The sequence below is a fragment of the Macrosteles quadrilineatus genome, unplaced genomic scaffold (genome assembly GCF_028750875.1).
Source record: "Macrosteles quadrilineatus isolate MER2022 unplaced genomic scaffold, UCM_ALF_1.0 Scaffold_6__1_contigs__length_79288215, whole genome shotgun sequence".
NCBI classification, from domain to species: domain Eukaryota; kingdom Metazoa; phylum Arthropoda; class Insecta; order Hemiptera; family Cicadellidae; genus Macrosteles; species Macrosteles quadrilineatus.
Genome location: NW_026542599.1, coordinates 30,201,780 through 30,225,307, shown reverse-complemented (window position 1 = coordinate 30,225,307; position 23,528 = coordinate 30,201,780). Strand labels below are relative to the sequence as shown.

The 23,528-nt window shown below is 31.2% G+C and overlaps 1 protein-coding gene across 4 annotated transcripts in view; it reads left to right on the top strand.

Annotated features, from left to right (window-relative positions):
* Nucleotides 1-23,528, top strand: part of LOC128996372 (cell adhesion molecule Dscam2) — a 190,050-nt gene that overhangs the window by 112,104 nt on the left and 54,418 nt on the right. For all 4 annotated transcript variants that reach the window (XM_054421668.1, XM_054421666.1, XM_054421667.1 and 1 more), the window contains exons 3-4: nt 1,777-1,828; nt 4,279-4,339. In XM_054421668.1, the coding sequence (XP_054277643.1) occupies nt 4,291-4,339 (49 nt within the window). In that variant the 5' untranslated portion in view covers nt 1,777-1,828; nt 4,279-4,290. The remainder of the gene's footprint in view (nt 1-1,776; nt 1,829-4,278; nt 4,340-23,528) is intronic.

Genomic DNA, 23,528 nt, shown 5'->3' with positions numbered 1-23,528 from the left:
AAAGAGTATATATATAACCCCCTATATCATATTTTATACTTTTTCTATAGGAACATTGAATTTATTGTCCATTTGAATGTACAATAAAAATGTAAAAGAGGTCCGAATATACAGGGTGATCAACTCAAGGAGGCCACCATTGGGATATCGGAAACGGTAAGAATTAGAGAAAACTTTAAATGGGGGACATTCCTTTATTTTTTGTGACAGTTAAAAATATGATTTTAGTTTTTCAAAATTCAGCCACCATTTTCCAAAATGGCGGCCAACTTTGAAATTTCTTATGGAACACCCTGTATTTTATCATGTTTTCGGATAGAACATGCAATTTAAAAACTTTTTATTCTTGACATTTTTTCGATAAACCCACTCGTTTAGGAGTTACAGCCTATGGAAAAATTGCTTCCGGTGTACATTTTACATCAAGTAGCTCCAAAAAAGCAGGTTTATAGCGAAAATGCGAGGAGAAAACAAGTCAAATAAGTCTTAAAATTGCATCCACATTCCAAAAAGTCCATAAAATACACAGTTTTCCACTTTTCAAGTTTGCCGCCATTTTGGAAAATGGCCGCCATTTTTATATAATAGAATTAATATTTTTAACGAATTTTATGAACTTTTTGGAATGTGGATGCAATTTTAAGACTTATTTGACTTATTTTCTCCTCGCATTTTCGCTATAAACCTACTTTTTTTGGAGCTACATGATGTAAATGTACACCGGAAGCCTTTTTTCCATAGGCTGTAACTCCTAAACGAGTGGGTTTATCGAAAAAATGTCAAGAATAAAAAGTTTTTAAATTGCATGTTCTATCCGAAAACATGATAAAATACAGGGTGTTCCATAAGAAATTTCAAAGTTGGCCGCCATTTTGGAAAATGGTGGCTGAATTTTGAAAAACTAAAATCATATTTTTAACTGTCACAAAAAATAAAGGAATGTCCCCCATTTAAAGTTTTCTCTAATTCTTACCGTTTCCGATATCCCAATGGTGGCCTCCTTGAGTTGATCACCCTGTATACAGGGTGATTGTTATAAGTGTGCCAGCCGTTTTATTCGAAAACTATAAGAGATATCAAAAAATGTTAAAGTGTAAGTGCCTTGGATTTTTTATTTAATAAATCGTAGTCAAGTAAAAAAAAAATATTTCAGCATTCATTTTTCCAATATGGCCGCCAACATTGATTTTTCTTATAGAACACCCTGTATTTTATGATGTTTTCTGGTAGAAAATGTAATTTTAAGACGATTTTATTCTTGTAATTTTTTTCATAAACCTAACCGTTTCAAAGATAATAATGGTTAAAGTTTTGAAATTTCTGCACGAGAAAGAGTTTCAATAAAGGCCTAAGCAAGCATGCCAGCTGTTTTTTTTTCGAAAACCATTCAAAATTTCACAACTTAAACCATTATTATCTTTGAAACGGTTAGGTTTATGAAAAAATCACAAGAATAAAATCGTCTTAAAATTACGTTTTCTACCAGAATACATTATAAAATAAGGGTATAATCATACATCATACATCATATAATATAGGGTGTTCCATAAGAAAAATCAAAGTTGGCGGCCATATTGGAAAAATGGTGGCTAAAATAATTTTTTCGACTTTACTACAATTTTTTAAATAAAAAGTCCAAGACACTTACGATTTAACTTTTTTTGATATCTCTTATGGTTTTCGAATAAAACGGCTGGCACACTTATATCAATCACCCTGTATTTGTTAAATAGCATGTAATAAATATCTTTGATATAACTGTTGTATTTTTTCCAGGATTTTCCATGAGGCTGTGCCTGAAAAGAACCATTGAAAACATAAGGAATTGGTGAGTTTTCACTTTAGATAAAATATACAATAATCATTGACAAATTAAATATACCATTATTTCATTTTTTGGCAATAATTGAAGAAATTTTATGCCGGAAACCGAATATGATTGTGATATTATTTCATGGTATACTAGGTTTAGTATCTCAATAAGTATCTAAAGAAGAGTTTTATACACACTTTTTATAAACGTTTCCTATAAAAAAATACTGCTGATTTTATCCAAATGTTTAGTACTGATTAAAGGTAAATACTTAAAAATTTTAATTTTAAAATGGCTGTTATTTTATACCGATATTCTAGCTTATTTCTCTTGATATTTTATAAAGTTGGTTTCCATTGGAATAGCTCTTGCTGTTCCGAAAGTACTTAGATGTTCGAAAATTAACAAGGTTGGTCAAAATTAATGTTGGTAATTTTAGCTCAAAAAGTGTATTACAATTTTTGAAAAGTACTATGTTTGGATTGCTAGACATTGTCGTTACGAGTTAAAAAGGGGTCCCCAGACTATTTACATACCCAGAGTATGATAGGAAAATACACAATTTGTACTCATAAGAAACGACGATAACCAACAAGATTTATAGAATCGACCCGTCTATCCGCTTTAAAAAAGCAATAAAGATCTCCAACGATGTCTTTAAGTGACGAGGATAAGTGGTTTTGTGGGGTTTCAAAATCACTTGGTCGATTGTCTATTAGGTGGATAAAACAATCAAGAAGGAGTTCACGAGAAGCTTTAAAGACAAGATAGTGTTAAGAGTTGGGGTGAGCAGGGGTAGAATGGTGGAGGAAGGGGTGAAATATCAGGTACGGAAAACACGTGGTATGGTGAAGATGGTTCACAAGTAAATTCTTCAATGAAATTAAAGAATATAAATAATTGTATGGGTGGATTTTATCTGTATCAAGTACTCATCATAGAATATAAAAGTAGTTGTTTAGTCAATCGTAGTGAATACTTTTATTGTTAATTTGTTCAAAATTCCATTAACTATTTAAAGAATGTTTACTCATTTATTACTCACTTTTTTCTATGCAGATTTTTTTATTACGTTAAACCACAAACTATTAATGGTTTATTGTCTGTGGTTAAACATACGTGAAAGTAGTATATCTTTTAGCTCCTAAATTAGTAGCTGTAAGGAAAAAATATAGAGAATAATAACACTTTAAAATTGCATTCCCAATATAAAACAACCATAAAATACAAGGTTTTCTATTAGAATATCTAAGTCAGCATATCGGAAAATGGCAGTCATTTTTGAAACAGTGGAACTTATTTTTTTATTTTATAGGAAAATAATTTAAGTACTCTATTTAATTTTATCTCCAACTCTAATAAGTTCTTAGAACCATTGGTGGCACAGTAAAGTTGGTGGCCCTGTAGCCTATGTGATAAAAAACGTCAACGAAAGCTATAAACTCAAACTAAATTATTCAACTAAATAGCTAAGCTACAGTAGATAGTATTACTTGTGCAATAGAGTTTTATATGTGTTCAGGTCAAATATAAAACAGAGCCTGTTTAAAGCTGCCCCTGAGTAACTAATATAATTACCCCAGCCGGGCCATTGTCACTAATAACACCAGGGATACAAAATTAATTAACCCCTGTTTTTATACCCGGTATTCGCTTATGTTCATGTTTCATGTTTGTTTATATTCACCGGTTTAAAAATAATTCTCGCGTTTAACATCACAAACCATCTGGAGCTGTTTATGTGGTTTCATGGTAATCTCTAAGAACCGTATTTTACAAGTTAAGGTAAATATTACGTCTCCAAAATGAATTATAATCATTGAGTACAACTCATTGACTCATTAACTAAAAAAACTTATATAGTTTAAAATATTATTTCATTTTTACTATAATAATAATGTGAAATAATTTACATCCTTTACATACGAAAATGTTCATATGGAAGTTATAGGGTTGAAATTTCCCATAACAATACACATCAACCCAGTTAAAATATAAACAATAAGTGAACTATATTCTATTTTATCACAAGAAATATTGAAAAAATGTTATTACTCGAGGGAAATCGCCAGAAGGATTTCTTTTCATGAACATCAAAGGTTCCCTAACGTTCAAGTAAAGACCCATTTACCTCCAAATTCTCAATTCTTTGCATCACTTTTACTTGATGCCTCGCTTCGAATGTATTTCAATTTAATGTAGCCAAGATACTGATCACCTTACATATACACTATACAACGTATTAAAGACAGTTTTCAAAAAGGTGTTTATTTTATTAAAGTTTATTATATTTTTTTCCATTTAATACTGAGGAGAGGTGAGGTCTGTCTTCTATAACGCAAAATTACTGATTCAAAATAATTAAATCTATGAAAAGATTGGCTAAAATTTACATATTTTGAAATAAAATTAGAATTGATTATGTTAAGTCTGACATCATTCCTTAAGGACATGTTGTATTGCAGGATGGAGTCGCTATGAGTGGGTGGTCTGTCTGGAGCTGGTCCTTCCTGCTCCTGCCTGCCGGTGAGTCGAATGTCAATATTGTAAGTCAAATGTCAATATTGTGAGTCGAATGTCAATTTTGTGAGCCAAACATCAATTTTGTGAGTCAAATATCAATTTTGTGAGTCAAATATCAATTGTGTTAGTCAAATATCAATACTGTGAGTCAAATATCAATTCCGTGAGTCTAACATTATTACAGTCAAAAATAGCAATAACGTAAGTCAGATATCAATACTGTCTGTCAATATTGTCCAGTAAATAGCTATAGTATTAGTCAAATGTACGTTCAAGCATTAGTGATCGCAAATGGACTTGTCAGTAGTCAAGGATAGTTATAATGGTTGATAATCCAGTATATCTGTAAAATACTAATAATATATTCGTAAAACCCAAACTATTATATTTTTCTAATGCGGTTACTTTAGCCATAAGATTTTATTTATGGTTATGACAAATTGACCATTAAAAGTTAGCTCTATTTAATTTGATAAAATTTGAATAGCTTACGTGTATAATTGTGAAGCTAGTTTATAATTTTTTCCATGCAACCAATTTTGTTACCGTCAGAACAGTCTCCAAGCATAAAAGAGACAGGGGGATTGAGAAAAGTGAGTTGGACAACTTAAATATTAAAGCAATTGGATGAATGTGTTCCTTGAACTTTCATTACCTTTGTGTCATTTATGTAACTTTAAAAAAATAAAAAAAATTCTTTATTCTTGAAGTTAGGATTACATTTTCAAATTTATAATTCATTTAATATTTTATAAGCCTATAGCTTAAATTATTATTAAGATTCGAGTTGTTTACTTATCAAATGGTTATTTAGCTAGTATTTATATTTCTGTATTTGTTTTACATTAAAATTTTTATCAAATAACAACAACACAGATCAATAAATATAAAAATCTACTATTAAAAAAAACTATTTCTTTAGCCTGTAACTGTAGGCCAACATTAGTACAAATATATTTCATGACTATCAACTCCTAACGATTAATGTACATATTCCTTTGATTACCTGATTTGCCTTTATACACTCAAACTAAATCAAATATATTTCTCTTTGATTTGTATTATTATGAGCAAAATTGAAATAAAAATAATGGAAAAGTAATTTTATACAATATTACAATATAATTTATTAATTTCACCACCACCTCAACGGTTTTACCATCACCCCAAATCAAACGCATCATAAATATGGAAAATTAGTTATTTTCCTGTGTTTTAATTTATGATTTTCTTAAACTAGAAAGGGTTACTTATCCAACTAAATTTTTATATCAAATTATACATAATTGATTCCCAAATCTAGTTAAGCATTCCTTTTACAATATAATTTATGCAAATTTTCAAAGGTTAAGTTTTAATAAACTATTAAGCGGAAAATTCGTCTGAAATATTACTTAAAGGCGACGCTAGAGGCAGACTTAATTCCTATTACTTAACACGATTACTCTTGAAATACGATGTTAATTTGTTATCTGCAGTCAAATGGTAATTGAGTTTAGACCGGGCTGCAAAGGAACACGAAGTAATTTGTTTAAATTATCTCCTTTCTCAATTGAAAGTTCAGTTCGCAATAAGTAACAAATTCTTGAGATAAAATGTAACGTTTTAGTTTTTTATACAGGAAAACAATGTAGAGTTAAGCTTACTTTTTTATCGATATAGTATTCAAGTTTTGCCTTCAGAGCTGAACTTTATAAAACGTATATCAATGTTATGAGTTCTACGCAGGAAAATAAATTTTTCTATACACGTTGATAATAGTTGGAAGAATATTTGTTAGCGTGTTATATTTTACTTTAATCAATGGTTTATTTTAAAATATGATAAATATAAATAAAATATACAATTCTAAATAATTTTGTGTTCACCCAAAGTGTCTTACCTTCTATCGCGTTCACTGTTTCAGCAAGATTAAATGTAATAAATCTTTTGCTCTTCAATAAACCCCTAAACCAATTTTCTACTTATCTGATAGGTATAACTTCCCCATCAAATTCATTAAATCAATACTTCATGGCATTTCTAACCTCATATTGAACTATGAGTAAACTTAACCTAGCCTTTACTTAACCTTTGGGTTTATTGAGGTTGGAGATTGAAGTTACTTACTGACCTCGATACCATATTGATTGTTATTTATTTTAATCAGGTTCATTTGTCTGTGTTCTTTCATTAAATAATGATAATTTTGTTTTTGAAAGTACAGTAACCAATTCAAATGTGTCCCTCTGTTACAACACTTTATAATTGCTAAAACTTATACTCACTTAACTATATAACTTAACTTTATTTTTTATTTTTATGTTTGGTTAGTAGTCGAGGGGATGAAAATTACTGGTTGCAAATACGGATTTGTACAACTTACATAAACTCTCAGATAATAGGCTATTAGCTTGTTCCAAAAAAATATTCAGTCTAAAAAACAATTGTTTTGTTCAGCCATTGGGCCACTTTAATAACAAACCCTTTGTCTAAAGTCCAAATTTTTTTATCAACCAAATGCTGAATTTTCGTAGCAAGTGCAGAACTACCAAAGCTTGCACACGTCTAAACGTCAAAATAAATACGTGTAGGCCTACATACATAATGAAAATGTATTGCATTCTCATCATAATTCGCGTATAAATTAACAAGCTACAAGATCAAGTTGGATTAGTATATTGTGTTTATATTTGTTTACAATATTCGATCTGGAGAGTTGTTTGATGTTTAAGGTTGAGTAAGGTTGGGTTTGGGTGAAAGAGTTAACATAGATCGTGACGTATGACGAGTGACTGGGGGGATGTTGGGAGGGAGAGGGGAGGGAGAGGGAGAGAGTGTTGAAAACACGAGCACGCTCTACTTACCTTCCCCTCCTCATTACTTTGCTCTGATGACTCTGACCCAGATTGCGCTCGTAAATCTCCAGATTTCAAAATATTTACTCCTTTTTGGAAAATTTTAATTTGAAACATAAAATTTTAGAGAACTATTTCATCAAGAGATTATGTACCCACTGTGTGTATATTTTATGCTCTACTGCTTTAAAGGCTCTATTAGGTTAACGTTGTATATTATATCTACTATAGGCATTTTATGCAAACGCATTTCATGCAATCTGAGTTCAAGCTAATATAAGAAGTTGTTCTGTAAAGACTTGTCACTTAGGAAATATAAAGGCTATCTTTAGTTTGGGTTGGAGCACGACCAAACCTAACCTAATTCGACCAATCTTCTGGCTTCACGATGGTTAACTCTGTTATGTGTAATTAAATAGTTTATTTATTTAATTTCTCTCAAATTTAGATATCTTAGGTACTCCAATCTTTCTACTACGGTAACGACGGGGGGAGCGAGCTGGTCTAGTGGTTAGAGCGCGGGACTCCGGTTCCTCGGGTCACCCCGCCAAATCACCAATGGATTTCATCCAAGTGGTATTGCCGTAACCCCTAGGTCTAGCCTGAAGTAATGTGAAAAACAATTCCGGGCTCGTGCCTAGCGTCCTAGGACAAAAAAACTACAGTAACGATAAGTTATGTTAGGCTAGTTCGAGTGGGTTTTGACTTCTTTAAGTCATGCACTAAATTTACTGGCTACGGTCCCTACACTGTTGCCCAAGGTTAGTTGGGGATAGCTTTGGATCTGATCCAATACAAAATCTATTGGATTTCAGTTGGCTAACCATTCTCTCAAAGTTTGTCTAGACTGAATTGAATTTCAAACTAACTTAATCCAACTACTAGTAATCAAATAGGTTTAATCTACCAGACAAGTTTTAACTATTCTCCAGCTCAGCAAAAATGTATTAAGATACAAGAAACCCAATTAAAAAATATAAACTTCAGTGTAAAATGTAATTTACACCGTTATGAGTTAGCTTCCTTTGTTTACAGCAACTATACCATTTTCTGTCTTACTTCGGTTGACCAAACACGTAACATTTATGCGAGCGGTAGTCTCTTGAGGTTCGAGAGGAAATTTAATTTTTTTCCCGTCTCTACTCAGGTATTTAACGAATAAATCCAAACATTTGGTCACTATTTGGAATGTAGAGTTTAAAATCATTTTGTAATATGAATGTGGATTTTAGATTTACCTAACAATTACAAACGATTTACCTCTCATTTGCGTAAAAAAAACAAGCATTTCGTAAATTTAAAAAAAACTGTGTTCCAAAAAACATACTTGGGATTGAATTTATAATATGTTTTGTTTCTGGTTTTTAAGCCTTACATCAGGAAACTGCTGTGATAATGTTCGTGAGTTTTGATTTAAAAGATTTTAATTACATGTTTAAAGTTTTAATTTTTGTTGAAAGAATATATTACATTAAATATTTATCTTATAGAAAATATAATTAGATTTACCATTTTTACATTACTTTGCTTCATCTATCAGTAGAATTTGGGTTGAACAAAAAATTGAACTGACCATCCTAAATCAGTTTTTCTTTGTCTTGAATACTTGAACATCCACGAAGTTTACCATAAAAACATCAACATTTAGAAAGCTTGAGTCTGTAATAGATTTAGCCACAATTAAATACAAGATTGTATTATAACTTTTCAGGTGTAACTTAATACAAACTCAGTAAAATATATATGCAATTACTGCAAATGAAATTAAAATAATATGATGTACCAATCCAATATTTGTCACAGTCCTTCATTGCGCTACAGTTATATTATCTGGAGGTATGCCTGAGCAGGGTTTGATAAAAACAAAAACAAGAACGTGGTCTCGCAAAAAAATAATGACAACGGCATTGATATTTTTCTCGATGATTGTTACCACCAATAGATACAACCTTTGACTATCCAATAGACAATGATACAACTTTGAGTTTTTCATCGATTCTTTTAATATTTTATGAACGTTCCAATAACAGGTGATTACTCATCTGCGTTTATGGTTTTTGTTCAGACATGTTCCTACAAAAATACTGGACAGACTAAAAGAGTGTAAAAGGCAAGGCCTGTTTGATAACACAGTTAAACACTGACAGGAGAGTTGCTTCGTTAATTAAATCGCTCGACATCAGTTCCTATCTACAACTGTTCCCTGGTTTTACTGCTAAACAGTCTTTCTTCGTGCTTCTGTTGTAAATTGTCGTATTTTATATGTAAGAACAGTCCAACTATACAGCTTTGGCTCAAAATTTTGATTTGATGGAGGAAGGTTAGCTGTTATGGCACAAAACAGGCATACAGATGGGAGAGCTATTATCCAACTGTATTTGTAGATTTATTACTTGTTTAAGGTTAAACAACCGTCCTATAACACTTTTTACAGCTTCATTTCAAAAGGTTAGTTTTATCTTAAAAGATAATAACTTTGACTCAATCACGGCCTACGGACAAAATTTAACTACTTTGTATACTGCTTTGTACCACGTTTGAAAGCTTTAATTGGTGGATTAGTGTTAATCCATGATGGATTAAGTGGATAAAGTGAATTTGATGGATTAACTACAAATGATAAAAATTGTAGTTGCAATATCGATTACCTCAACAAAATAAATGTCGATATTTGAATGAAACGCATTGAAACTTTAGAACAAAGTGATGCAGTGAATAACATTTACTGATTTGGTTTTATCTATTAAGTAAATTCAATATTATTTCAAAAAGTTAAAGTCGTATATTTATTTTTACTAGTCCTGTGTATTTGTGATAAAAATAATTGTACATATTATTATTCTTAGATTCGTTTAAGCAATAATATTTTCACATTACATAGAATTTTCAAGTCACCAACACATAATTATTGAATAGTCTTTAAATACATCCAAACAACCCACTTCATGCTACTGTAGCATTAAACTTTTTTAATGTTTTTCACAACTCCTCAATACGCTTCCAAAAGCTGTATGAGAGTTTTGGAAAAATTAATTATTCAGTAATCTCTATAATATTAATAGGAAACCTTTTTTACGTTTCAAAGGAGCAATTGTTTTCCACCACCACGTGGCTAGTTCAAGAAGGCGTTATACCATTTATTGATTCCAAAACAATTGCTCATACAAGTATTTAATAACTTCTATTAATAATAGCCGGGCAAGGTATTATATCCAAATTTTCCTTAAATGCCCTTATTGATGTGCATTATAGCCCTTGCAAGGAAATGCAAGGCTTGAAAGAATACCTTTGTAATTCTAAATTACTTTTTAGTTCGTCCCAAACTAACATTTAAAACAGCCACCGTGATAGTATTGAAATTAGCTCCTTATTGATTAGATGTCATCTACTAATGGTGTAGTGCAGTTGCAGCACTTAGTGAAGATGCAATTCTCATGCTCACTTCACTCATCAGAGAACTCCCTTGGTGAAACTGACTTCACACGAGTTAGTAATGTGATGAAATATGCAACAGTTCATAAATTTTTGTATATTTAAATAATATATAAATAGCCTATTACCAGTCAATTAAGCCTAACAACCTATTTTAAATATATTATGTTTACAATCTATTTCAAACATAAGCTAAAGTAAAAATAAATATATATATAATTAAACAAAATCTCAAAAAGTATTCTACACAAATGAAATTTCATACAATATTAATTGGCCTGAGTGACTAAAAGTGAACAGTGAACTTCAAGATCTAGAAGACCTGAATACATTGTTGCTGAAAAACATGTGTTAGGTAACAACTGGATTTCCTCCTTCTTCTACCATGAACTAGCCTGGGTGAGAGTTCAAAAACTAGTTTGTGTGATTTTTATATTATAATATTTTATAGTAAAAAGTGAAAAGCTAAACCAAAATAGTCTAATTATTTCAAATAGTTTAAACAAGAAGAAATGTGGAAACTTGGAAGAAACTTGGTAATCTCCATCTTAGTATTACAGACTATCCTATTTAGGTGTTGGACAATTTGAGAACATTAGCCTACTTCTACTTCTGAGGTGGGTCGAGTAGCCTCATAGCTGTTAAAATTTATATAGCCTAAAATCTTGATTCAAGTAAAGACTTTTGTTTTAGAACAATCTTATCCAAATTCGATATACTTAAAATTATTTAGTAAAAAAAAATCAAAGGCTAACTTTATTATCATAAAAAAAGTTTCAAATTAAAAGATTAGCAAGGAAATTGGAAATTAAAGAGAGTTCCAAGCACTAACCCTAAACCCTGAGGTTGCAAATATTCAAATGGTGAGGCTATGACTAGCTAGTTCTTCGAATTAATTTCAATTTTTCATAGCTTTATTTGCATAATTTACATCGTTTGTTGTTTTCTTCATGACTGGAAAAACGCTTGAACCAAGAATCTGTTTTAGGGCAAGTGTGATTAAACTTAACTTTTTCAATACGTTTATCCAGTTATTTCATTACGTTACAGTTCACCTAGGATAAGAGTAAAATAAAATAAATTTGACGGTTTTTTATTTATAGTTTAGTAATATGTTAGCGTAAAGAATTGGGGGAACCAATTGTTGAATGGTTTACTTTCAATATTAGACGCCTCAATACGAATTCTCATTTTGTAATTATATGAGCCATAGTACTAAGTTTTTTATTGTTTTGTATAATTCTATGAAAGTCCTACTGTATGTTTGTCGTTATATCTGCTGTCAATACCAGTTTTATCAAACTAAACATTCCAAATAAATATATAATTACCATTCAAAATAAAATACAGGCACGCGTTTTCGTTATTGATAATATCCCTTTCTAAATTCGAATGATTTTTGTATTAAAATTAAATATTTGGATAGTTTTAGCTTTGATTTGGGTTCTCTTAATGTACCATCGTGTCTCTTTCACACGATGGTTTTTCGAAGTATTTTTTGTACTTTTTAAATCAACAAAAACATTATCATGTTTCATGAAAATGAACTGAATTAATGTAATGCACGACGGCCAAGTAAGCATAACTCGTCATATATTTCCCCCAACATTATATTACATTTTAACAAAGTAAGTTAATGAACCCTTCCTACCAGAACGGCCTTAATGTATGCAAAGCATTGATTATTCTCATAACACGATTCACCATTATTGTTGACAAACGCTTTACCAACCCGTATATAATAGCTGGAGTAAACAACCTAAAGTCGAGATTACAGCATTGTTACGATACAACCTCCAGCGTTATGTTATTATTGAAATGCCATGTTATCGCTTCTACAGCGTCGTAAATACCTTGCTTACACGTATTACATGGCATTAGTGTAGTTTGAAATTATTAATATGATTTAAATCAACGCTTATCATGAATGTTAAAGAACTACCACGGCACAACAGACTAAAAGAGTGTAAGGCAAGGCCTGTTTGATAACACAGTTAAACACTGACAGGAGAGTTGCTTCGTAATTAAATCGCTCGACATCAGTTCCTATCTACAACTGTTCTCTGGGTTTACTGCTAAACAGTCTTTCTTCGTGCTTCTGTTGTAAATTGTCGTATTTCTTAAATTACATCAAAACCAACTTCTGATTCAAGTATGATTTCATTTAGAATGTAACAGCATTTCTCAGTACCAACACAACGGAGAATTGAAATCATAGCTATTTAATATATTTTTATTTTATTTGAAATTTTTCCAAATAAAATAAACTTTTAACTATAAACCCAGTTAAAAATATAATACATCTTCTGATTATTTCTTTTCTTTATTTTCTCACTGATCCAACGATAATTCTAGATTTCGCACGTTAAAACTTCACATTATGTCCGATACAATTAGTTAGTTTTTAAAGCTCATTCGTGGTCTTGCAAAAGAGAACGATATTAAAAACTTTAATTGACGGACTAGTTCGGTTGGGTGAATAATGATAAATAATATAAATTGTAGTAACATCTAAATGTGCCAATTCTTCTAAATATTTTGCGATATTTAAAGGAAATCCCTAAATAGTTGGTAAACAAAATGTAGTTGTATACGAAATCTAAAGATTTTTCTGTTTTGTTAATTCGATATAATTTAAATAACCTCAATTGCATATGTTTTATGAAATAATGTGAAAGTCCTGGATGTGTATTTGTGATCAAAAACATCGTAAATCTAATTATTATGTATGTTATATGTGCCATGGCGTAGTGCAGTTGCACCACTTAGTAAAGGTGCAATGTTCATGCTTAATTCGCTCTTCAGAGAGCTGCATTGCCTGAGTTTACTCTACACGACTCGGTAATGTAATGAAATATTCAAGTGGCAAGGCTATAACTACTTCTGTAAATTAATTTCAAATTTGTCAAAGTTGGTGTTTCATTTGATTTGACATAACCACTCGTAATTGATTTATTTATTTATTTATTTGTTAACGGATGCACCATTTTTACATGTAATACAATAATTTTACATCAGAAGCAGAAAAAAAAATCACAGGTCAGTACAAAAGTGGTGAAAAGAAACTGGAAAACAAAACTTCAATAACAAGACATAAAAAGATAAATAACAACTATAAATAACAAATATAAATAACTAACTATGAATAACAAACTATAAGTAACAACTATTGATTGATTGTTATTTTCTTCAAAATAACAACAGGATCCCTTTATTAATTGCGAAATTGTATGTTCGATCACAGTGAAACTTAGGAAAATAGCTATGTATGCCTAAAAAAAGAATGCTTCTGTTTTATTTTTACACCTAAAACTTCTTATTGCTCCATTATATTGGCATCTCAAGTTTGTAAGTTAACCATTTAGCAATCTATATTGTTAATGATGTTTAGTAATGTTGATATGGTTTGTAAATAACAATTCAAATTATGGTTTAATGAACATGGTTTTCAAAGGACTAATAAAATTTAAACAAATTATCAATTATTTAAGATGGGGACGCCAAAATGTGCGTATTTTAACCCAAGTATGAGTGAAGGATGAGTGTAGGATGAGTGGCGCGATCTTGTAGTCTTGAAGGCCGAAATTTCCTTAGACACAGTTGTTAATTAATATCTAATATCCAAAATAATGTAATAGAGTTTTAAGAATTAGTACAACATATGCTTTGTGTTCAAATGGCAGGCCGTAGATAGTACACAGAGAACTTCTAAAATATATAATTGAAAATCTGAATAAAAATTATACCTAACTGCTGTTGATACCAAAATATTCATACATGTACATACATGTAATTAATTAATGCAAATTTTACATGTATGTAAATAATATGCAAATAATGCATATAAATACATGCACAATTCAATTTGTTATCGTTTTTTTGTCATAATATCGTCATTTTTGGAAAATATTAATTAGTTCAGTGATTAAACATTTAGGATGTTCAATTATCTTTTAGAAATAGACAAATTTTAGGAATAGTAACTATCCGCAGTACTATTCTGAAAATTTGACCAATTCGACTATACCAAGGCAAAAATGTGGTTTGGATTTCACTATAAACTGTAGGTCCCTTACTTGCCATTAGCTGTATGGTCTATTAATTCACAGCTGTGTCTAAGGAATAAGTCGGCCTTAGTCACTAACAAGACTACAAGATCGCGCCACTTATCCTACACTCATCTCCATTAATACTTGGCTTAAAATACCTACTTTGTATGGTCGCCATTTCATTGAAAAGTATAAAATCATAACAGATTTTCTTGAGATTTACTAGAAAACAAATGTGTTTTATTGAAACCTTATTTAAATTTAATGTCACGACAAATAAGTTGCATCTAAAAACGCAGCAATGCACGATGACTACTACTAAAATACATATATGTTCACTTTACTTTCGACAACATAATGTAATCAACCCTACATACATAAGCCTTGATGTATGCAAAGCATTGATTACTCTCATAACACAATCCACCATTATTGTTGACAAAACGCTTAACCAACCCGTATATAATAGCTGGAGTAAACAACCTAAAGTCGAGATTACAGCATTGTTACGATACAACCTCCAGCGTTATTGAAATGCCATGTTATCGCTTCTACAGCGTCATAAATACCTTGCTTACACGTATTACATGGCATCAGTGTAGTTCGAGATTTTCAATGTGGCATCGGCTCTGAAAATTAAAGAAATAAAAATTATTTGAAATACATAAAGATACGTTTGCTTGAAACTATATTAGTCTAGCTGCAAGATTGTTTGATAAGATCGAAAAAAAGAGTAAAATGCAGATATGATGTTTTGAAAATGGTATTAATATTGAGCTTAGTGAGTTTAAAATCCACTTTCAGTTTAAAAACACTCGAAAGTGGGGTTTATAGCTTTAAACCCCCCATAGCTTTAAGCTTTGTAGCTTTATAGCTTTAAGTCCATATTTTAGAGATAATGTGAACAACGGTAATGATTTTGGGATTGCAAAAAAATCTTGATGCAAAATACTTTCTGGTTAAATTTCCCTTTCCGTTGGGGTTTCCAAGCTGACCAAAAGTATAATGTGGCAACCGGACCTCTAAAGTCTTATTTTACCAAGGTCTTGAAATTCTAGTGAAAATCAATCTAGTTTTACTAGATCTAACATTATTTATCATTTTCTTGAGTAAATACGTTGGTTTTCTGCCATATAATAAAGAAACATATACAACTTAAACCTACATTGTGTTTGCATTCATTGTAAAATCAAATAATAACAAAAATAGTTGAAAATCATGACAAATCATTAAACTACACAATTTTACAATTTATTCTAAAACTATTCTAAAGCTCTCAAGCCCCTAAAAATATATTACTCTTATAAACATAATAATACGTCTTTTACGTGCATACATTAATAAAAAGCTTAAAAATCCCATTTAGGACAAGACTAAGATATAATGATTACCCATTATATAGTATAATATACATATACTGTATGTGTATGTATATATATATATATATTATATATCATATATATTATATATATATATTTTATAGTATAATATAGATATACTATAGAAATTACCCGTTATTCGATCACAGCATTGATGTAGTATCTATGCATAACCCTATTCAAATCTGTAGTGTTACCATCCAAAAATGTAGGTGAAACTTGTCACAACGACAACAGTAATGAGCGAGAAAGTAACTGGAGCTTCATCTTTTCATATCTTTTATCCAGGTTCTTTCTTACAGCTCTGCATTTTTTCAAAAGCATTACGTCTATGTTTTTGAATATAAATAATTAGTAGGAGCAAAAAATATGTTTAAAACTATTCTATTTTAACGTTTAGCATTGATAATTTTATCCGTGTCTTCAGGATAGATATTTGACACTATTATTACTTACTATAGTAAATACTTACGATACTATGAGCCTCGTATATTTAAATAATGACTTGCAAGTAAAAAATATTAAATTTCAAGTCCCAATGTATATATTTTTACGTTTTTTTAGTTTTAAGTTAAAACTATTTTAGGTTTCTTTGGAAATTAATTTACTCAATACATATATTAATTTGTTGTGGCAAATTAATTATCCTCATGCAAAGTGGTAATATGTTCGTATTTTGAAATACTATTTTAATAATTTCGGACAGTTTCCAACACAAGCAAGATTTTACTATATTATAGTGTCTCAATATCCATAGCTAATTACCGGTAATTAACAATATTAGTTAAGAGTAGTTAACAATTTTTAACCCTTCAATTTCTTCAGATTGAAATAAAGTAAAATGTTTTACATAAAAGGTTCTAAAGAACATTTTTCTATACACGATTATAAAATCATAACCAAATCACTACACCATCACGCATTGCATTATGATATTATTTTTTAACTCAATTTTTTCTAAAAAGAACTATTTAGATCTGATCTATTTGGACTGAAATTTAAATTAAATATCTATATAAATAAAATTAGAGTTTTGTCTGTACTTTGCTCAGAATTATATACTTTAAGGTTATTTTTACGTTTTATACATTAAAGAAGCAGAAACGAGTCTTATCTCTATTTCTGTCTGTCTGTCTGTCCCTTTGTCTGTAACACTCAAGATGGCATTTTACGCAATCTTCTCCGTGAAAATCAGAGTACCTATCAAGATCCAAGTCATTTTAATGTATTCACTGGATTGGCGAAAGTGTCTTTAGTGATTTAAATATAGCCTCACTACTTTGTAAATAAAATTACGGACGTTCAAAAATGCAGTTTTGTGCGATTTTGGTCAAATTTTCGTTCAATTTTTATCACATAATCGTCTATGAAATAACGAACAGCTGTTCGGATCAAGATTATTTTTTCTAGCTGTCAATGATATGTTTACAAATGTTGTTTACAAATACCGCAACCACTTCGAATCACGTTTTGAAAGCAAATCCCAACCAAGTGAGAATAAAAAAGTTTTTCTTACAAAACGGATTTAATTAATCGCAAGTGCAATAATATAGTCTAATAGTGTAACCGTAAATGAAATTAAATAACTAGACATCGTCCAAATCGGAACCAGAAATTCTCTGAGTATAAAATGTTTCTTGAGTTTTGACAACCAGAAAGAAGACCTTGAATCAGTGTTGTATAGGGCTGGACACTGAAATGGTCGTCGCCAATAGCTTACAAAAAAGGTTTCCACTCATTGACGGCGCTTCAATGGCGGTTGTGTAAAGTGTAAAGTAAAAAATCACAACTGCAGTGGGTGATTGTAACAGAGGTTTAACAGAGGAAGTGCTAAACTCGCTTTTCCAGTGTGTCACTTTCTGTTTCTACTCACCGTGTGATGCAATCGCTGGACCATACAGCCAATAGGCCCATAGCTCATATCTTGGGTACGTAAGCCTACATATTTATTCATAAAAACCTTTTTGACGACGATCCTTGATACCGGTACTTTTCCATAGAATACATGGCCTACCTACTTAAGAAATATAATTACAAATGACCAAAACCCCAACATTGTGTGATTTTCGTCACATTTCCTTCTAATGTTAATAGATATACTAATCATTGTTTAGAGAATGCGTAATCTATTAAATAACAAAAAGTTGTTTGGGTAAGGTTGTTTGTTTTTTTTTCAAACTGACACCGATAAGTTTACGCTATAACTTTTTACGAGAAAATCCAAAAGCAAGAGATCAATAACCTCGGGACTAGATATTAATGTATTTAATTGGTCGGATGTACTATAGTTCTTAGGTAGGTTCTTACGTAGGTACTGGTTCTTTTCCTTATTAGCTTACCCGGTATGCTAAGAAAATGATAACCTATTTGAGTAAAACATTTGTTGGGCAAACCATCATGAATTGTTTACGCCTTTATATTGTTTATGTATCAATAGTTCGTGGCCTTTTTTGGATTGTTGTGTGTATGTCTGTTGGTAACGCATTAATGTTCTTATTTCTCAGTGTTTCACGGAATGGACAAGAGCACCTTTGATACTGAAAATGTCAACCGGAATAAAGTGTTAAATGGTGAGGTTGAGGTAGTACTTTAAATACGTTTAAGTTAACCGATGTGGAAAGTAACTTTCATTTATAGGCCTACTTTAGGGCTACGCTTAATGGATCTATAAAACATTTTTTAGTTTAATCATTGGACATATGGACCATAACGATCCGGGTGACATTTAATTGCGAAGCATTAAACTAACTGCTGTTCTTAATCTTAATATAAGAAGGTTTCAACTGACTACTATAAGATACCCGTGCGTAGAACGGGCACACAGCTAGTACAGCTAGTACTAAATATCCTAGTTAATTTTAGATACAAAAATATTAATTAATAATTCGTTCTCGGTTGTTTTTTAACATATTGTTTATTGGATACAATAAGTAGTAACCCTTGCAATGAAGATTGTGTATTTTCTGTCAGCGTACCACCACCTACAAGGCATCAGCAGTTAAGTCTTGCTGCATATTTCAATGACTTCTTTACTGGTTAGTTTCGAACCAAAGTCCCAATTTCTTTTGCAAGTACTTTAGGATGAAGAATTTCACTACATCGCAGGAAACTTCTGGCAGTGAAAAGGGACAGTCTGGTGGTACTCATCAGGCATGTAGTGTAGGCTACGAGCATTCCTAGTACATTTGCTGGTTAGCCCTGGGTTGTATGCTATGGAAATGGACCATAGCTATCGCCTCCTTCTCCTTCTACTTCTTCTTCTTCTTCTTCTTCTTCTTCTTCTTCTTCTTCTTCTTCTTCGAGATTATCTAGTGGTAATTTCACAGAGTCCCTGGAAGTTATCCACTTGATCCGACGGACTTGCCTCCCACTCCTCGCCATGGGCTAGAAAATCCACAGTGATTAGTAAATTGTACACTTATAATATGATATCTATGTAAAAATGCATGTAACAAAACTAATTCCCTATCTTGCAGTGTAGCTGGAAGCCTGATAACCAACAAATACACAACCTCCTGATTTGAAGCTGCATTTCTTTTTTGGAAGCTGATATAATTGTTGGCTACCAGTGTCGAATACTATGGGTGATTGTCTGGATAACTGACAAATGAACAATATTTTGTTCTACGTCGCTGGTTCTTAATATTGCACATGTTGTCAGTTAGCCAAGACAAATGTGTTGACTGCGTTACAATTAAGTGTATATGTGTGTATATGTGTGTGTGTTCTGATTTGAAGCTGCATTTATTTTTGGAAGCTGATAAAATTGTTGGCTACCAGTGTCTAATACTATAGGTAATTGTCTGGATAACTGACAAATGAACAATATTTTGTTCTACGTCGCTGGTTCTTAATATTGCACATGTTGTCAGTTAGCCAAGACAAATGTGTTGACTGCGTTACAATTAAGTGTATATGTGTGTGTGTTCTGATTTGAAGCTGCATTTATTTTTGGAAGCTGATAAAATTGTTGGCTACCAGTGTCGAATACTATAGGTAAAAGGTAATTGTCTGGATAACTGACAAATGAACAATATTTTGTTCTACGACGCTGGTTCTTAATATTGCACATGTTGTCAGTTATCCAAGACAAATGTGTTGACCGCGTTACAATTAAGTGTATATGTGTGTGTGTGTTCTGATTTGAAGCTGCATTTTGTTTTTTTGGAAGCTGATAAAATTGTTGGCTACCAGTGTCTAATACTATAGGTAATTGTCTGGATAACTGACAAATGAACAATATTTTGTTCTACGACGCTGGTTCTTAATATTGCACATGTTGTCAGTTAGCCAAGACAAATGTGTTGACTGCGTTACAATTAAGTGTATATGTGTGTGTGTTCTGATTTGAAGCTGCATTTATTTTTGGAAGCTGATAAAATTGTTGGCTACCAGTGTCGAATACTATAGGTAAAAGGTAATTGTCTGGATAACTGACAAATGAACAATATTTTGTTCTACGACGCTGGTTCTTAATATTGCACATGTTGTCAGTTATCCAAGACAAATGTGTTGACCGCGTTACAATTAAGTGTATATGTGTGTGTGTGTTCTGATTTGAAGCTGCATTTTTTTTTTTTTAAGCTGATAAAATTGTTGGCTACCAGTGTCTAATACTATAGGTAATTGTCTGGATAACTGACAAATGAACAATATTTTGTTCTACGACGCTGGTTCTTAATATTGCACATGTTGTCAGTTAGCCAAGACAAATGTGTTGAACACGTTACAATTAAGTGTATGTTAATAAAGTTACTTAATGAAAGAACAGATGAATGCACTTATCTTTCGGCTGTTGCTCTTGCCAATGAACAATTCCCTGCTGAGTTTGGTAATCCTTGACCAACGATGACGTTCAGAATATGGAGTTTCCCTTCGTTGTGTCGTTTGAGTGGAGAATCCTCATAGTCCTTTTCCTTTGTATCCGATACACCACCGAGTAGGGTTCTGTGGCCTCTTTGTAGAGCGTGAGTCCATAGGCGTGCTTTGGAATGATCCTTTAGTTCTAAATCTTGATTGCTCCTGTCTTGCTTTTGTATTTTACTCTTATTTTTCTATTTTTATCATGAGCAATTTAGTTGTGTCAGTCGTGGAAAATTTAGTTTTTGGTATTTTGTTTCCATAGATACGAAAAAAATTGTTATAACTAAACAAACGTTTCATTGGAGATATTCACTTTAATCCACTAGATAGATCATGAAGAACCCAACAACACACAATATTGTAGTAATAAAATCAATAAATTTCTATTTATGTACCTCACCTTTCCACGATAAGTGATAGAGATGTTCAGAATATTTATTTTATCATAAGAAATGCCTAATTTTGTATAACAAATACGTCTCTCGATAACTTTTATCGGAACGAATTTGGGGTGTTTGGATTCAGCCTAATTTAACACAGAATTTAATTCTATAAAAAATGTAATACAAATAAAACAAATAAACATTTTATTTTGTTAAATATACTGTACAATTTCAATAGTTAATATGTTTGCTAATCAAAACCGACAGTAAAGTTTATTGTTCCTTTAAGAAGTTGTGGATTTATTGACAGAGGTATACATGTTTTATTGTTAGCGGATGAAACACTCCAACTGTTCGACATGACCAATCAAGTTTGACGAATACACATTCACTTGTTTATCCATTATTCATTGTGAAAAATAATTCCTGTCGGCGCTGTCAGAGATTGACACGGTCATCTAAATATATAAAAGGCAAAGCCCTCACTGACTCACTGACTGACTGACTCACTCACTCACTCATCACTAATTCTCCCACTTCCCATTTACCTAGGAGGCTGAAATTCGGTACACTGAACCAGGACGTGATTGAGGCATGTAAATACGAATATGAAGTTAAACGGGGCAAAGCCCGCGGGTACAGCTAGTATGGTATAACATTAAAGTATAGAAAAGTATAGTTTAGCTTTCAAACAGCTAAAACTAATAAAAAATATCAGTTTTAGATTGTTTTAAATCATAACATAAAATTTATAAATAAAAAACTTTTTTAAACAAAACGTTTTTAAACGCCCTAAAAAGTAGAAAATAATGTACAAATAATTTATAAATATGTTGAGAGAGTATAAATACTTGTACGATTTAAAACGAAAAACGTTGGGTGCATGCAATTAATTGATAATAATACATTAGTTCAGTAGGTGAAGGTAATTGTAAACTATCTATTGCATGCACCCCACGTTTTTCGTTTTAAATCGTACAAGTATTTATACTCTCTCAACATATTTATAAATTATTTGTACATTATTTTCTACTTTTTAGGGCGTTTAAAAACGTTTTGTTTAAAAAAGTTTTTTATTTATAAATTATTTTATACTTTTTAGTTTTAATGTGTGTGCATGTTAAATCTATTTCAAGCGTCTATATCAGATTAAGACAGAGGCATGTGGGAAATCTAAGGTTTATTTGAGTTTCTTTGCATATAATTATGTATTAGATTGCATGTATGGCCTACCTACTAACTATAAATATATCAATCTATTTGATTTATTGTTTACTTTATAGAATACTAAATAAATAACAAATTACATTATTAACAAACTCCTTTATATCTACAATCAGATTGTTTATCTTTATTTTGAAATGTTTGTTTGTATAAAGAATCTCTTGGGAGCAGAACCTGTACCTCTTAACCTCTGCTTTTTGAACTGTCAAATTTAAGTATTTACAGCTGACTTTAGTTGATTTATTTACATCCTTTCAAAATGTAAACATGAAAAATTTGGAAGCCCATGGGGCGTAGCCCAAGGGAAATATGAAAATTAAATTATATAATATCGCATTGTCATGCATTTGTGAGCTATGTTTCAAATTTCAAGTCTCTAGCTTATCGGTTACATCGTTTAAAATTAATATCAAAATTTGTAGGAAAGCGAGCTAATAAAAACAAGCCCATGGGGCGTAGCCCGAAAGGAAATATGAAAATTAAATGATATAATATTGCAATGTCATCCATTTGTGAGCTATGTTTCAAATTTCAAGTATCTAGCTCATCGGGAAGTATCAAAATTTGCAAGAAATCGATTTAATAAAAACAAGCCCATGGGGCGTAGCCCAAGGGAAATATGAAAATTAAATTGTATAATATTGCATTGTCTTCCATTTGTGAGATATGTTTCAAGTTTCAAGTCCCTAGCTCATCGGGAAGTTAGTAGAAAATCGGTTGCAAAGTTTGTAGCGGACAAGAAAGCGACCTAATAAAAACGTTTTAAAAACACACATAAAAAAATTTGTGAAGTTGTGAAAGGAGTAAAATTTCTACAAAATAAAATTCATAGAAACTAAGTGTTTAACCAAGTAACATGAGCAAATGCATATCAATAAACCATAGCATAGTGAAGTAGTTGAGAAATCTTAGTAATGAACCTCAACTTCGTAATTTATTAGCGTTCAACTCAAAGCTTCAGAACTACTCTGGCGTTTGACTTATTTAAATAATTGTCAAAGTCAGCTGTGATTCAATCACTTACG